General features: G+C 37.6%; 1 protein-coding gene across 2 annotated transcripts in view; it reads right to left on the bottom strand.

Moving 5' to 3' along the window:
• Positions 1 to 13,724, bottom strand: part of LOC308531450 (olfactory receptor 4F6-like) — a gene marked incomplete at both ends in the record, with an annotated part of 38,518 nt that extends 24,794 nt beyond the window's left edge. The window contains one exon of one of the 2 annotated variants that reach the window (XM_081108379.1): positions 13,397 to 13,724. In XM_081108379.1, the coding sequence (XP_080964505.1) occupies positions 13,397 to 13,721 (325 nt within the window). The remainder of the gene's footprint in view (positions 1 to 13,396) is intronic. The other variant, XM_081108378.1, reaches the window with a different exon arrangement.
• Positions 13,725 to 16,874: the final 3,150 nt, after the last annotated feature.

The following is a 16,874-nucleotide window of genomic DNA, read 5'->3' as shown; positions in this document are numbered from 1 at the left end:
AGCAACGCCGCTTGGAATCACTTAAGTTTCTTTCACAGGGATTTTTACCAGCAACCTCTCCACTGATGCAATTTGTCCAAACAAATGATTGCATTCTAAATTACCTTCCTGGAAGCTGAAAGTTATTCCATCAGCTTCTGATTTCCACTCAATGCCAAACACTTTTTAATTTTCACACAAAATCTTATTTTATCTTCCCCCAAAATTCATTATTTTTTATGTATCATATCTGCAGATTGTACAGTTAGATAATTCCTACTGTTGGTAAAAAGTTGGAAAACAGGATTGTACACTCATTGTTGTGACAAATGCTTCCTAGCCAGTCTTTCGTGTTCCGTCTATCCTGAAAACTTGAGGAGCCATACTCTGTGCCAGTCTCCATAAACATCTTCCCTTTTAAACAAAGTCAGAATAATAGTTTAAATCTGATCTTTTCAGTGAAGAACAAAGTGAAACTCTTCACTTAAGTCACTACTGCAAAAGGAAAATAGGTTATCAATGGGAATCAGCAACTAAGTTCCAGTATGCCTTTGCTGGATCCTGAATCCCACTACCCTGTTAACATGGAGCATTGACTTCTGCCCACACTCCCACCATGAACCATAAGATGTAAGGATTGAGAGATAACTTAGAGGGCATCTAGTGTACAGTTGACTCCCTTCTCTTTTCATGTCTGCTCATCCTTGTGCTAACCAACACAAATAGGAATCAAATTATAAATAATATGAGCTTACCACCAATTCAAACAAGGCTGACAATTCTAAAGTACTTTTTAAAGTATCTCAATGTTTGTTGTCACTCAGATAAAGATTTGTAATTATCTACTTCCTAACCTTAGTCTCAAATTATTAACAAGGTTGAGTTTAAATTGGAATTGATGAAAAGTAATGAATTTTTTAAAGAAATCTTCAATCTGATCACCCTAAATTTTCTCCACTAGTTTGTTCTTCTCCATATGAGTTCAAAGAGCTCTGGACACTTCAGAATAGTAGAAAGATGTACAGGAATGGTCACTGGAGTTGCATCAATGCAGCTGCTATCAATGCAGCAAGTCTAGTAGGAGCCTGTTGCTGCTAGGATCTGAATGAAACTTTGCTAGTAACTGTAAAATCCTTTTATTTTAGAGTTAAGAAAACCAAAGTACAGAGAGGATACATGGATTTTCTTACACTAAGGAACAAGGTGATGATGGAAAACCCAGAATTAAGGTTTGACCATTGACTTCTCCAGTCAATTCAGGCAATTTCCTCTACTCTGTGCTCCTTTTGCTGTGATGGTCTAAGCTTTTCATCCAGTCTGTGGCCCAGGAAATCAAAATATATCAAAGCTGGTTTCTTCAGAATTGTCCAAAATTCTTCACATTTTATTCCCGCTGAGTTCAAATTTTCTGCTCCTACTTTATTCTCTACCTGGAGACCAACACTCAAGACATCTGTGAACATGTTACTAGAATGACTCTTCCAATACAGAACATGAAGTCATGACTCTATTTATCCTGCTGTCTTCTATATTTTGGTTGTGAGTTTATCTGCTTCAATCTCCATGTTGAATAACAGAGTTGATTCACTTCTTCTGGTTGATTAGATACCCCTTCTCACTGCTCTGTGTTTCTACTTAAAGCTCTGATCTCCATCAAAAGCAGTTTCCATCCTTTTAACCTACCTGGACAAATGGAGCTAGAACAGAGAATACAGGGCTCTTGCTTTTGAAATGTTATTATCACCTGGCATAAAAAGCCATGTGTACTACCTCCTTGGCAAGAAAAGCAGCTAATTAGCAACACTTGAAAGTTACTAACTGCTGCTGTACAGACTTAGGATTGACATCCTGAGTGCATTTAGCTAAGGGAGTTGTTTCCTGGGACCACAGAAATTTGGCCACAACAACCAAAGGGAAAAGCTGATAATGGGTCACTTGAGGAAGAGGACAGGAGACTAGGGACATTTTTGTGATATTACCAATTCTTTTTATCTTTTTACTGCTTGTTTTTCTTAGTTGTGAAGGAAGAAACTCTGTAAGAATGAAAATATATACCTTTTTAAAAAGTGAAAATGATGTTTATCATCTTCATAGGAAGGAAGGGAGGGAGAGCAAGAGGGAGAAAAAGATAACTCAATAGTTAGCCATTCATAAAATAGCAAAAAATGCATGTTCAATAAAAACTCTGACTGAGGCTATAAAGGCCTGTTACATTATTTTCAGTATTATTGGTTATGTTTAAATTTTTCTTTTATAATTTTAAAAAAGAGGGCTTTAATGTGGCATGTAGAATATTCTCCATGTCCCATTAGAAAGGATAAATATATTAAAGAAAATAATATATACAGATGACCCAACAACAGTTAGTTAGTTCTTTTGTGTATGTGTGATGTGAAGAGATGAAGAAGGTGCTATGATAGCAGCACAAGGGGCTGAATTCAAAATGCTAATGAAGCTGGAATGAAACAAATCACTAATGATTTAATCTCTCATAGATCAGCTTCTTAAAAAGAAACAACAGAATGAAAAACCCTCTTTGTTCATATTTTATCTTTACACCCGGCAGGCGTGATTCAGTGGTTGAGTGTTGACCTATGAACCAGGAGATCATGGTTCAATTCCCAGTCAGATCACATGCCTGGGTTGCGGGCTCCATCCCCAGTGTGCCCTGATTGGACTCCATCCCTGGACTCCATTCTCTCATCATTGATGTTTCTATCTCTCTCTCCCTCTCCCTTCCTCTCTAAAAACAATAAAAATATTTTTTTAGTATGCAGAGAGTCAGTGAAAGGAACATTGATGAACTATAATTATACAGAGTACTCTATATTAATTATCTATTGCTGTCCCACAAAATAGCTTAAATCAATAACATTTTACTTGTTCATGACTGCAATTAGGGCTAAGCTCAGCTTGGCTTTCCTATGTGGCATCAGTTATCTGGCAGCTTGACTGGGGTTGGAGGATAAGATGGCCTCATTCACGTCTGGGGCCTTCATGCTACCTAATGGCTACACTGCTCTCCCGAGGGGCTTTTATCAATCAGAAGCCTCTTTTTCCATCACCATCATTCGGTAGTCTTGCTGAAGCTTCCTTAGAGGGTCTTGGGGAACACTACAACAAGGCAAAGGCAGAAGCTGCAAAGCAACCTATGCCAAATGCTGGAATTAATGTAACATCATCTTTTCCACATTCCATTGGTTAAAGCAAAGAGCAAGATCAAGCCAATTTGAGGTTGGGGAAATAGACTCTACCTCTTAGCAGGAGAAGGCGCAAAATATTATAGCTATGTTTTTCAACCAATTAGAGACTGCATAACTACCCATTGTGAGTTGTTGATTGACTAAATCTCAGTTAGAAACTTTAATATAGGGACCTGATTCTCTTATCTGCCTCTTAACCAGTGTGTAAACAAGGCTGCTTTTTCCTCCTGATTTTCATGGAGGAGGATTGCATGACACACCTTAGTCCCCTTCTGGGTGCCTCATGTTCTCTCGGCATCCTAGGCAGATCTAAGTAAGAGAGAAGAAAGCTTTGTCCTCAAGTGTTTACAAGCATCTGGGTTTCTTAAGCTACTTCAAACACATTCATAATTCATCCTGGCTGTTTAAATAGCCATGGTTAGAGAAGGCAAATCTGTGTGTCAGCATATCAGAGCATCCTGGTTGAGTTCACCATTGTATTGATCCACATGAGCTCCTTTAGCTTCCCATAGAAGAGACTCGGCTCTTAATACTACTTTCTAATTAATAGAGAAACCAAAGGTGCTTTGTCTCCATGACAAAAAAAAAAAAATGAAATAAAGTGCAGAACTAAACTAATTCAAATTCTATTCCTACTTTCAAGACTGCCTCCTTATCATTATAATTCCCCTTTTTGTATCTCAGTCTTGGATACCAATGAACAAAAATTAAACGTAATTTCATTTTCTGACTGCATATTGTTTTTCTTCTCATTTGTATTGATTCTTGCTCGTTAAGCTCAATGGAAGATGCTTCTGTTGTACAAGATAGCATTTAATTGATTTTCATACAAAACAATCCTGTCACCAGAAACATCTATTTAATACTGGACTTTGGGGAATTTAACATTGTACAGCAATATTCCTAAGCTATTTTGATATTTGCCACCAACCCACTCATTTGAAGACATAACATTTGAGTTTTTCCAAAGAGTTAACCACATTCGACCTTTCCCTGGTTTAAACTAGTATTACTTCATACACACACAAAAAAACCTATAAAAATGTTATTATTGTGGGAGATATGACTAATTGACACACAGGAGATTATTGAACAAATGATATTGCAATCTTGATATTGCCCATATGAGTTCATTAATCCATGGGAATTGTCACCCAAAATCTTGGCAGACCAAAAGAGGAAATTATTAATGAGTCACAAAAGGGAGAAAAGTTTCTCTTTCACATGGATGCTTCTCTCTCTCTTTCTCTCTCTCTCTGTCCCTTTCTCCCTCTCTAAAAATTAATAAAAACATATCCCTAGGTGAGGATTTAAAAAAAAAATGGAAGGGCTGGCTGGTGTGACTCACTGGTTGAGCATCATCCCATGCACCAGGAGGTTGCCTGTTCCATTCAGATCAGGACACATGCCTGGGTTTCAGTCTTGATCCCCAGTAGAGGCATGCAGGAGGCAACCGATAGATGTTTCTCTCTCATCAATATTTCTCTCTCTCCCTATCCCTTCCTCTCTCTGAAATCAATAAAAAACATTAAAATATTTTTAAGAAAAATGATTTCAAATTTTTTTCAAATAATTTCATATTTAACACCGGCTGGTGTTATTCAATGGTTAGAGCATGGGCCCAAGCACCTAAGGGTCTCTGGTTCATTTCCCAGTCAAGGGCAAATACCAGTCGGGACAAGTTAGGGAGGCAACCAATCAATGTGTGACTCTCACATAGATGTTTCTCTGTTTCTCTCTCTCTCTCTCTCTCTCTCTCTCTCTCTCTCTCTCTTTCTCTCTCTCTCTCTTTTCCACTCTATCTAAAATCAATAGGAAAATATCCTTGGGTGAGGATTAACCAAAAAAAAAGTAGGAAAAAGATCTAAATATTTTTTGATAAAAAGCACTTTATTTTTACTTAATTGAAATATTTATTTCATGAATGAGGTTAAAGAAGGATCTCCAAGGAACATATAAATATGCACTTTCTGCCCTCACTGGTTTGGCTCAGTGGCTAGAGCATCAGCCTGCGAAGTGAAGGGTCCCAGGTTCGATTCTGGTCAAGGGCATATACCTTGGTTGCGGGCACATCCCCAGTAGGTAGTGTGCAGGAGGCAGCTGACCGATGTTTCTCTCTCGTCGATGTTTCTAACTCTCTATCCTTCTCCCTTCCTCTCTGTAAAAAATCAATAAAATATATTAAAAAATAAAATAAATAAATAAATACATATGCACTTTCTTATATTTGTATCAAACTCAACTCCACCAAGCACTTTGACGGGTAAATAGGACACTTCATAGAAATCCTGTGTGTGCATGTGTGTGTGAATTATTTGTAAGACTATTCTATTCTACAATAAAAACCTAGTACATTCATAATACCCGTGAAACTGTTTAGCTACAGAATCTATTGCATGATCCACAGCTTCACAAACAATACCTTTAATTCAGAAACAGCTATGGTGTACTGGACTTGGTTATGGTTCAGAAATCAGAAGACTTAAATTCTATTGAAATGTGGTCAGTAACTCACTCTGTAACTTCAAATAACTCATTTTATACCTGGATAGTGTTGTTTCCTCATCCATAAGATCAGCAGGCTATACAAAAATGATTTCCACAGTCCCTTCCAATTCCAAAGCTCCCTATGTTGCATATAGCTGTAGTATCCTCATTGATTTGTGGGAGAGAGGAAGAGAGTACCAAAAGGGGAGATAAACATCAAAGAAAAAGACATAAGGTCAATTTTTGCACATATGACAGCAAAGGTAAGAAAATTCAGAAAATAATACAATTCAATCTTGGCAATTTTTACTAATAATGGAAGTAATAAATATAAATTGTAAGAAATAATATATTTGTTTGACGTGTAGGGGAGGAAAAAACAAAACACTTTTTGCATGATGTACATTTCTATAATTTCCTGACTAACCTTGATGGCTCATAGTCATAAAGAAGAAAAAAAGCTTACACATACAGCCCTGCCAGTGTGGCTCAGTGGTTGAGTGTCAACCAACAAACCAAGAGGTCACAGTTTTATCCCCAGTCAGAGTGCATGCCTGGGTTGCAGGCTCCATCCCTAGTAGGGGGCCTGTAGAAGGCCGCCAATCAATGACTCTCTCTCATCATTGATGTTTCTATCTTTCCTTCTCCCTTCCTCTCTGAAGTCCAAGAACACAGACAATAGGGTGGTGAAGGCCTGGGTGGGGGGCAGGGGCAAGTTGGGAGAGGTTAATGGGGGAAGGAGGGACATATGCAATGCTTTCAACAATAAAGATGAAAAAATAATAATAATAAAATAAATTAAATTAATAAAAATATATTATTTTAAAAGCTTACTCATACAAAGGGGTAAAAATTAGCTGATGAGAAAAGAAAATCCTGCTAACCTAAAACAGTTCCATTTGCTCACTGACATGAGTTAGATGAAATGGCCACAAAGAGTTAGAGCAGGAAAAATATACATTTTCTAAAGAGGCAGCAGCTAAGAAAGTAGATTTTTAAAATGCTATTTAAAAATCTCATTATAGCCCTAGCTGGTTTGGCTCAGTGGAAAGAGCATCAACCAATGGACTGAAGGGTCCTGGGTTCAATGCCGGTGAAGGGCACGTAAATCAGTTGCAGGCTCGATCCCCGGCTGGTCAGGGCAGGTGTGGAAGACAACCAGTCAATGTGTCTCTCTCACATTGATGTTTCTGTCTTTCTGTCTCTCCCCTTGCCTTCCACTCTCTCTAAAACCAATGGAAAAATACCACAGATGGGGATTAACCCAAATAAATACATAATACATACATACATACATACATACATACATGCATGCATAAACTCATTAGAAAAAAGAGAGAGAGAGAGAGAGAGAGAGAGAGAGAGAGAGAGAGAGAGAGAGAGAGAGAGAAAGGAATATGAGCCTGGGCAGAGTGTCGGTCTGTAGCAACTTGGGCAATATGCCTCTGTAGAGAACATCATTCTGCCTTTTCTTTTTAAGATCTATATCCTTAGGCTTTGCTTTTTTTTCAAAATGAAGATTTAATTTGTGGTGTAACAATTTCCCATGAATAATCAAAATCACGAGATTTAAGCATGAGCAGCAGAAATATGAGTGAAGGTGACCACGTCTCGCCGGTTCAGCCATCCTTAGACTTTTCTGTCCTTCCTTCTGTCCCTATTTCCTTTTCTATTCCTTTTTTTCCCAGTCACCATTTATCCCCTCTATGCCCTCTTCCACCTCCATCCACCCCTTCTCCTCCTCCCCAGCAATCACCACACTGCTGTCCATCTCCATCAGTTCTTTTTTTTTTCTTTTGCAAAATCCTTCCAGCCCCTAACTCTCCCCACCAGAGCTGTCTGCCTGCTCTCTATCTATGAGTCTGTGTCTATTTTGCTTTGGTAGTTCAATTTGTTCATTAAATTCCACATATGAGAGAAATTTCATGGTACTTGTCTTTCTCTGACTGGCTGGACCACCTTCTTACCCCACACACAAGAATAAATTCAAAAAGGATTAAATGTTAGACTCAAAATCATAAAAAAAATCCTAGATGAAAACAGGCAGTAAAATCTTGGACATTTCTGCAATATTTTTTCTGATATATTTCCTCAGGCAAGAAAACCAAAAGAAAAAATAAACAAATGGGACTACATCAAACTGAAGAGTTTTGCACAGAAAATGAAACCATCAACAAAATTAAAAGACCACCCACTGAATGGGAGCACATACTCACCAATGATACATCTGATAAAGGATTAATTTCCAAAATGTCTAAAGAACTTATAAAACTCAACACCAAAAGAAAAATCCAATTGAAAAAATAGGCAAAGGATCTGAATAGATACTTCTCCAAAGAGAACATAGAGCTGGCCAATAGACAGATGAAAAGATGCTCAATGTCATTAATCATCAAGAAATGAAAATTAAAACCACAATGAAATATCACCTCACACCTGTCAGAATGGCTGTCATCAATAAATCAACAAACAATAAGTGTTCAAGAGGATGTGAAGAAAAGGGATCCTCATGCACTGTTGCTGGGAATGCAGAATGGTCCAACCATAATGGAAAACAGTATGGAGTTTCCTCAAAAAATGAAAAATGGAACTGCCTTATAACCCAGTGATTCCACTTCTGGGAATTTATCTAAAGAAACACAAAACACTGCTTTGAACAAATATATGTAACCCTATGTTCACTGCAGCATTATTTATAATAGCCAATATTTGGAAGCAATAGATGAGTGGATTAAAAAGCTGTGATACATTTACATAATGGAATACTACTCTGCCGTGAAAAGGAAGAAAATTTTACCCTTTGAAACAGGATTGGTGGACCTGAAGAACAACAGTATGCGAGGTGAAATAAGCCAGTCATTCTGCCTTATTACCCTCCTCCAATCCAGGATCAGACAGAACCTTCCACTACAAGCAATGACAGCAGTTACCCCCAAGCAAGGCATATTTAAAAACTACTCATTTGGAACTCTTAAGATAAATTTTCACCACAAAAATAAAAGAGCCTAAGAAATAAAAAGAGAGAGAGGAGGGTTGGGGGAGAACAAGAGGTGGAATGAGGGTAAAAGGGTACAGAGAACAATATATTAAAGCAAATTAAAATTTTGTAGTAGGAAAGAGTATAAAATTACCACAAATAGCTGTGCTTTTAAAACTATAAAACGCTAAATAAATGCTAAAAAAAAATTAAAAGAAAACTATTTTAAATTTTAAAAATTAACTATTAAAAAAGCCAACACAAGATCTAAACAATTGGGGGAAAAAACACATGAAAACAAATGGCAGGGAAAAGGCTCCATAAAAATATTGCCATAGAGCAAATGAACCAAAAATCACGACCAAATATTTAACCATGAATTTTGTTTAATTTACTGGATCGATCAACTTTAGAAGAGATATATAGATTAAAAATCTCAAAAAGATAAACTAGGAAAAAGAGATTAAATATGAACAGACACATCTCAAGAAAGAAGTAAAAGAAAAAAGTATTCACCACAGATATTAAGGTAAAATTGGAAAGAGTCCAGAGGAAAGCAGACACTGCTGACACAAATAGGAGAGAGCTAAAGAAAGGGATACGAACCAAATGAAATGGAAATGAATTAAAAAGATTAAAAGGTGTAGGAAGAAGATATAGATATGAAAGATTCAATACACACACAATTTGGGTCCCAAAGTGGAAAATGCAATGGAACGGAACACATCTTTAAGGCTAACACATAAGAAAACTTTCCAGAAATAAAAGAACTGACTTTCAGATTGAAAGAGTATCCTATCCAAAAAACAAACAAAAGCCTCTGACACAGAATGTTCTACATAAAATATAACATTTGACAAAACACAACATATTTTCTTTTTTTAATATATTTTTATTGATTTCAGAGAGGAAGGGAGAGGGAGGAAAAGATAGAATCATCAACGATGAGAGAGAGTCATTGATCGGCTGCCTCCTGCGCACCCCACACTAGGGATTGAGCCCCCAATCTGGGCATATGCCCTGACCAGGATCAAACCATGACTTCCTGATTCATAGGTGGATGCTCAACCACTGAGCTATGCCAGCCGGGCCAACACATTTTTCTTGATGAAAATTCTTAGCAAACCAGATGACCTAAAATGTAGGGATAAAAAGCTAATAAGCTTGAAACTTATAAATAAATCAAGTAAAATTTGAATATATATGGATTTGAATGAAAATGAAAACATTCAGATTGTTGTCTATATCTTTAAACAAAATCCTCCTCATTCAAGACAATTAGTAATATGAAACAAAAGCCTTAAAGATACAGTTACTCTTCACCCAGTAATTACATATCTAAGGTTTTATCCAAAGAAAATAATCAGAAAAGTACACAAAGCATCTTTGTGTCAGTAAAATTTTATAACTAACTATATACACACTAAAGGAAAGCTATTTAAAAAATATATGGTACAAACTTAGAGTTATAAAATAAGTCCTTGGGATGTAATATACAGCATGGTGACTATAATTAATACTGTATTATACATTTGAAAGTTGCTAAGAGAATATATCTTTAAGTTCTCATCATGCACATGGAATATAGTCAATAATATCATATCAACTATGTATAGGTCCAGGTGGGTACTTGAAATATCAGGGGAGCCACTCTGTAAAGTACATCATTGTCTAACCACTATGCTGTACATCTGAAACTAATACAGAATAATGTCGAATATAAACTGTAGTTGAATATACTATTGAATATAAATTGTAATTTTAAAATAAAAAAATTTTTTTAACGTAAGTATTGTGGTGTTAGATATCAACTAGATTATTGTGACCATTTTGCAAAATATACAAATATTAAATCATTATGTTGTACACCTGAAACTAATATATTACTAGAGGCCTGGTGCACACGGTCCCTTGGCTGGCCTGCGGGATCAGGCCAAAACTGGCTCTCTGATATCCCCCAAGGGGTCCTGGATTGTGAGAGGGCACAGGCCAGGCCGAGGGACCCCCCGGGTGCACAATTGGGTCCAGGGAGGGACACGGGAGGTTGGCCAGCTGGGGAGTGACCACAGGAGGGATCCAGGGCATGTCTGGCCCATCTTGCTCAGTCCCGATCAGCCAGACCCCAGCAGCAAGCTAACCTACTGGTCGGAGCGTCTGCCCCTGGTGGTCAGTACACATCATAGCGACTGGTGGACCAGTTGACTGTCTGCCTCATGGTGGTCAGTGCATGTCATAGTGAGTGGTTGAGCGGCCTTAGCATATCATTAACATATTACACTTTGATTGGTTGAACCGACAACTGGATAACCGGATGACCGGACACTTAGCATATTAGGCTTTTATTATGTAGGATATGTCAATTATATCTCAATTTTAAAAATGGGATGAAAATTTTTAATACATGAAAAAATAACTGCAAAAAAGGAGTGACAACACATCTTTCCTCAAGCTTGAGACAATTTGATCTTTTACCTGAGGTTCACTGGCAAGTCTGTGCAGGGCAGAGAGTAAAGACTTGTCAGAAATATTAATTTCAGCCTTTAGCATTGTTCTTCCCATCCTTTACTAACAATCTATTGTTGCAGATGATCACTTGGACTTTTAAGAATGGTTAGCCAGTTTCATAACAAGTGAACTAACCTACACATGAATAATAATACCTTCACTTAACATTTACCTATTCATTTGGTAACCCAGAAAGAACGGTGAGATACTCTATAAAGTTCTGAATAGTTATTTATACTCTTTTGAACAGTGTATTTTTTTTTATTGATTTTTTTTACAGAGAGGAAGGGGGAGGGATAGAGAGCTAGAAACATCGATGAGAGAGAAACATCGATCAGCCGCCTCCTGCACATCTCCCACTGGGGATGTGCCCACAACCCAGGTACATGCCCTTGACCGGAATCGAACCTGGGACCTTTCAGTCCGCAGGCCGACACTCTATCCACTGAACCAAACTGTTTTCGGCTGAACAGTGTATTTTTTAAATAATTGTATATCAGCACATGAAAAGTTTAATACATTTCTTCACTATAGCTTTATATCCATTTATAGACAGTTTTTTGTTTTGTTTTATTTTAATATAATTTTAATTTTTATTGATTTCAGAGAGGAAGAGAGAAGAAGAGATAGAAGCATCAATGATGAGAAAGAATTATTGATTGGCTGCCTCCCGCATACTCCCTACTGGGGATTGAGCCCTCAACCCAGGCTTGTGCCATGACCGGGAATCAAACCAGTGACCTCTTGGTTCATGGTTGACACGACACTGGATGGACTATAGATAGTTTTGTAATAAATTTTCTTTTGTAATATCTACACTTTTTTGCTTTTTATTTAGTTATAAAACTGGTCCACATGATATAGAAATATTTTACATTTTTATTCATTTATTCATAAACCAGTACCACCCCTTTTTAGCTTCAAAATATTCAATCTATTTATAATATTTGAGTCACATAATTTTCTTTGCCATATAAAAATAATGACTATTGTTTAGGAAACAATTGGAGTGAAACATAATTACCATACACACCTTCTGATCTCAGAACATTTGATTAATAATAGTAAAGTTTCCTGAGTTGTCACTCTTTGATTTACCCCAAATTTCACCTTTCAATTATAATTCTAAAACCTTAGTGTTAACTAAGTCTGAGCATGGATGGGCATATCCAGAAGTTAGAAGCCTTAAAGTTTCAAAGCTACCTGGGTAATTATCTTCATGTTGTTTATTCCACCTGGTATATAGACACCGAGTAATTCAAAGAGCATGAATATTGGTACATGTGTAGATTAGAAGAGATATGTCTCTGAGAATTACTACCAAAAATAAGACAATTTACATTCCCGGAAAATGTGCCCAAAATGTGAGATTGCAGCTTTAACCAAAGTCTTCAATAATAAAGGACACTACGTTCCAAAGCTGAAGTCACTCGTCCTCAACATTTTTAGGATCCTTCGAAAAGGATCCCTGTGAAAAACTGACAAGATCAGAACAGAGTCCTTGAGGAGATATTTCACAATGGATATTGAAATCATTTGCTAAATTAAAAAGATCTATGAAAAGTTTAATTAAAGAGATTCATTTCCAAGTGCTATAGTCAAGATGAATCTGAATTTCTTGAATTATGCATGAAGGAACACTTCCTGAAACTTAAAACCTTACCAAACAGTCTCCTCATTGCCACCTTCATCTCCTTATTTCTAAATGTATAGATAATAGGATTCATAAAAGGAGTGATAAGGGCATCAAAAATGGCTAAAAATTTATCTATGGGTAAGGTAGGGAATGGCCACACATAGACAATAATACAAGGACCAAAGAAAAAGACCACCACAGTGATGTGAGCTGAGAGAGTGGAGAGGGCTTTGGATGAGCCCCCTGAGGTGTGCTTGCGAACTGTGACCAGGATGAAGATGTAAGATATAACCAAGATAAAGAAGGTGCCCATGGAAATGAAACCACTGTTGGCAGTGACCAGAAACTCCAATCTATAAGTGTCTGTACATGCAAGTTTGATGAACCGAGGAAAATCGCAATAAAAGCTATCCATTTTGTTGGGACCACAAAAGGGTAAGTTTACAACAAAAGCCAGTTGAGCCACAGAGTGGATGAGTCCAATGGTCCAAGCAACAGCCAAAAGAGAAATGCACATTCTTAGGCTCATGATGGTCAGGTAGTGGAGGGGTTTACAGATAGCAATGTATCGGTCATAGGCCATGACTATAAGCAGCACCATCTCTGCACCCCCAACAGTGTGAATAAAGAACATCTGAGTAATGCACCCTTTCAAAGAGATGACTTTATGTTTTCTGAAAATGTCATAAACCATCTTTGGGGTTGCGATGCTAGAAACACCTGTGTCAATAAGGGAGAGATTTGCCAGCAAAAAGTACATGGGGGAATGTAAGTGATGGTCTGAGATAATTGTCAGCACAATGAGAAGGTTTCCTAGCATACTTGCTATATAAAATATTGTGAAAAGCAGAAAAAGAAGAATCTGAATCTCCCAGGAACTGGTGAGTCCCAGCAACAAAAATTCAGACACCACCGAGTAATTTCCTCCATCCATCAACTTGGTGTGCTAGGCTGATCCTGAAGTTACCTGGAAAGCATAAGAGAGAGGTGACATAATATTTTTAAGATGGAAAGGAAGTCCTGGCTATGGAGTTACACAAATGTCAAAAAACTAAAGATCACCTTGTCATTGTACACAGCTACTTCGAGTTTATGTCATTCAAGAATCACAGAGCCAGCACCAGACATTTTCCCATGTCTAGATCTTTGGTATCATTTAATCATTTGCCTCAAGTTTAGTTTGGGTGTCAGTGGATAAAGAAGACAGGAAAATGTAGACAAAGGCACCTAAGAATTTAAGGAGAGGTACATCAAGAAATACAGAGACTTATACTTACTAATTTCTACACTCATATATGCCACAGAATGGAAATATGTGCAAAAAGGCACAGAGAACTATCTGAGGAGGTGCTCTATTTTATTCTTTAATGCCTAATATTCGCAGTGTAAATGTTCACTTGTTTCTAGTTTTGTTTTTGTTTGGTTGGTTTTTGTTGGTGGTTTGTTTTTTTGTTTGTTTGTGGGGTTGTGTTTTTGTTTTTGTTGTTTTTTTTTGGAGGGGGGGGGGGGTTTGACCCCTACAGACAATGCTGCAAACAATTAATGCTTTTGTTTCTGTGTCATGGATTCCCAAGAGTAGTATCGCTGGATTAAAGTACATAAATATTTGTATATGTTTTTATTGATCTTTTAAAGAGAGAGAAAGGGAGAGGGATATAGAGATAGAAACATCTCTGAAAGAGGAACATCATTAATTGGTTGCCTCCTGCATGCCCCCTAGTGGGGATTGAGCTCGCAACCCCGGGCATGTGCCCAGACTGGGAATCGAACTGGTGACTTCTTGGTTCCTGGGTTGATGCTCAACTGCTGAGCCACACCAGCCAGGCAAAAGTACATATATTTTTAATTTTAGTAGTTCTGCCTGATTGACTTCAAAAAAGTCTGTAACCACACATATTTCAGCAAGAATAAATGTTAACACTTTTTAAAATTGCTGCCAGTATATTGTGTGTAAAATGATAGTTCGTTGTTGCTCTAATTTTCATTTCCCTGACAGCCAATACATTTGAACAAGTTGGTTGTTTTGTTTTTGTTTTTGCATTTTGGGTTTGCTCTGTGAATTTCCTATTCATTTCTTTTCTTATTTCCTATTCTGCTTTTCCTTATCAAATTGTAGGAGTTCTTTTTATACTATAGATTTTAAGCTTTTGTCATTTGTTATATATTTTCTCTAAATCAATTATCTATTAATTTTGTTCATGGTTTCTTTTGCTATACTCAAGTTTTTCATTGGTATGTGATTAAATCCAGCTATTACTTATTTTATAGCTACTGATTTTAGTCTTAGTTAAGATTACCCTTGCTCCTGGACCATACATGTATACCCTTAGATTTTCTTTCAACATTTTGTTATTTTTTGCTTTTTATTTAGAACTGTGCTCTATTGTTTCTTGTATGTTTTAGAATATAAGTCCACTTTTTATTTCTTTTGGGTGAATAGAATTGTAATGGCACTGTGTGTTAAATGGCCTGTTCTTCCCCACTTAATTTAAATACCATTTTTTATATGATAAATTCTTAGATATTTTGGGATCTGTTTCTGGATTCTTTATTCTACTTCCACTGATATATTTATCTATTTCTGTATAAATATTTGGGTGCTTCACAATAGTGGCTTTATCACTATATCTGATAAAGCAAATCTCTTTTTCACTGTTCTTATACCTTGTTTCATACCTTTTGGCTGGTCTTGAGCATATATTATTACACATACATTTTAAGATCAGTTTATCCAATCCTCCAAAAAATTTCATTGGATTCTGATTTGAAATGCATTAAATGTATATACTAACTTAGAATGAAGTAGCATTATTATGATGATGTCTTCCCATTCAAGAATAATACATTCATCCATTTGTTAAAACCTCATTTCATGTCCTTCAGTAAGATTTTTCCCTTTGTTCATATATGTTATATGCCTCTCTGTTTAAATTATTCCCATGTATTTTATATAGTTTCTTTGACATTGTGAATGTAATTCCCTTCCTCATCTCCATTTCTAGATTCTTCTTGCTAAAATGGGGAGGCTACATTCTGCTATTGTGTAAAATCGTTTTTCACTAAAATGTGCTGGGTTTTCTGGGCTTGCAATAATGTCAACAAGAAAAGAAGACGAGGAACCAAGATGGCGGCATAGGTTAACGCCGGAGTTTGCTGCTTTGAACAACTACTTCAAAAGTGAAACTAAAAGACAGAAGGGACATCACCCAGAACCACAGGAACGCTGGCTGAGTGGAAGTCCTACAACTAGGAGGAAAGAGAAATGCATACGGACACTCAGAGGAGGCGCAGTGCTGAAGTCAAATTCTGAGGTGCGGAGTGCCCGGAGCAGGCTGGTGGTGGAGGGCACGGTTGGCGTTTTCAATCGGGAGGGAGTCGCAGACTCTGAGCTCCAGATCCGGGCGAGTCTTTAGGGACCCAGACTCAAACGGGAGAAGCGGGACTGTCTGGCTTCGGTCAGAGCGAGTGCAGCTTTCTCTCCGAGCTTTGCAGCGGGTGCTGGGACTCAGAGAGGCAGAGCCCCTGGGGACAGGACTGAGAGCCGCCATAACTGCTGTCTCCGGCCCACCCTGTTGATCCTGTGTGACCCGCCCTGCCCAAGCCCTGCACAGAGGCATTTGCCAGATAGCCTCAGGCAAAGGCTAGATTAGCACCTCCCTAGAGGACAGAAGTTCGCTCACTGCTGACACAGCTGATTCTCATAGCCACTTGGCCTGGAGGTTAAACCCTCCCTGGAATTAGCTACAACAATCAAGATTTAACTATAGGACTGCGAACAAAGACCACTAGGGGGTGCACCAAGGAAGCATAACAAAATGCGGAGACAAAGAAACAGGACAAAATTGTCAATGGAAGATATAGAGTTCAGAACCACACTTTTAAGGTCTCTCAAGAACTGTTTAGAAGCCGCCGATAAACTTAATGAGATCTATAAGAAAACTAATGAGACCCTCGATGTTATATTGGGGAACCAACTAGAAATTAAGCATACACGGACTGAAATAACGAATATTATACAGACTCCCGACAGCGGACCAGAGGAGCGCAAGAATCAAGTCAATGATTTGAAATGCGAGGAAGCAAAAAA

The sequence above is a fragment of the Myotis nattereri genome (genome assembly GCF_964212035.1).
Source record: "Myotis nattereri genome assembly, chromosome: 1".
NCBI classification, from domain to species: domain Eukaryota; kingdom Metazoa; phylum Chordata; class Mammalia; order Chiroptera; family Vespertilionidae; genus Myotis; species Myotis nattereri.
The sequence above is the reverse complement of the archived record's forward strand: the minus strand, read 5'-3'. Positions and strand labels throughout refer to the sequence as shown.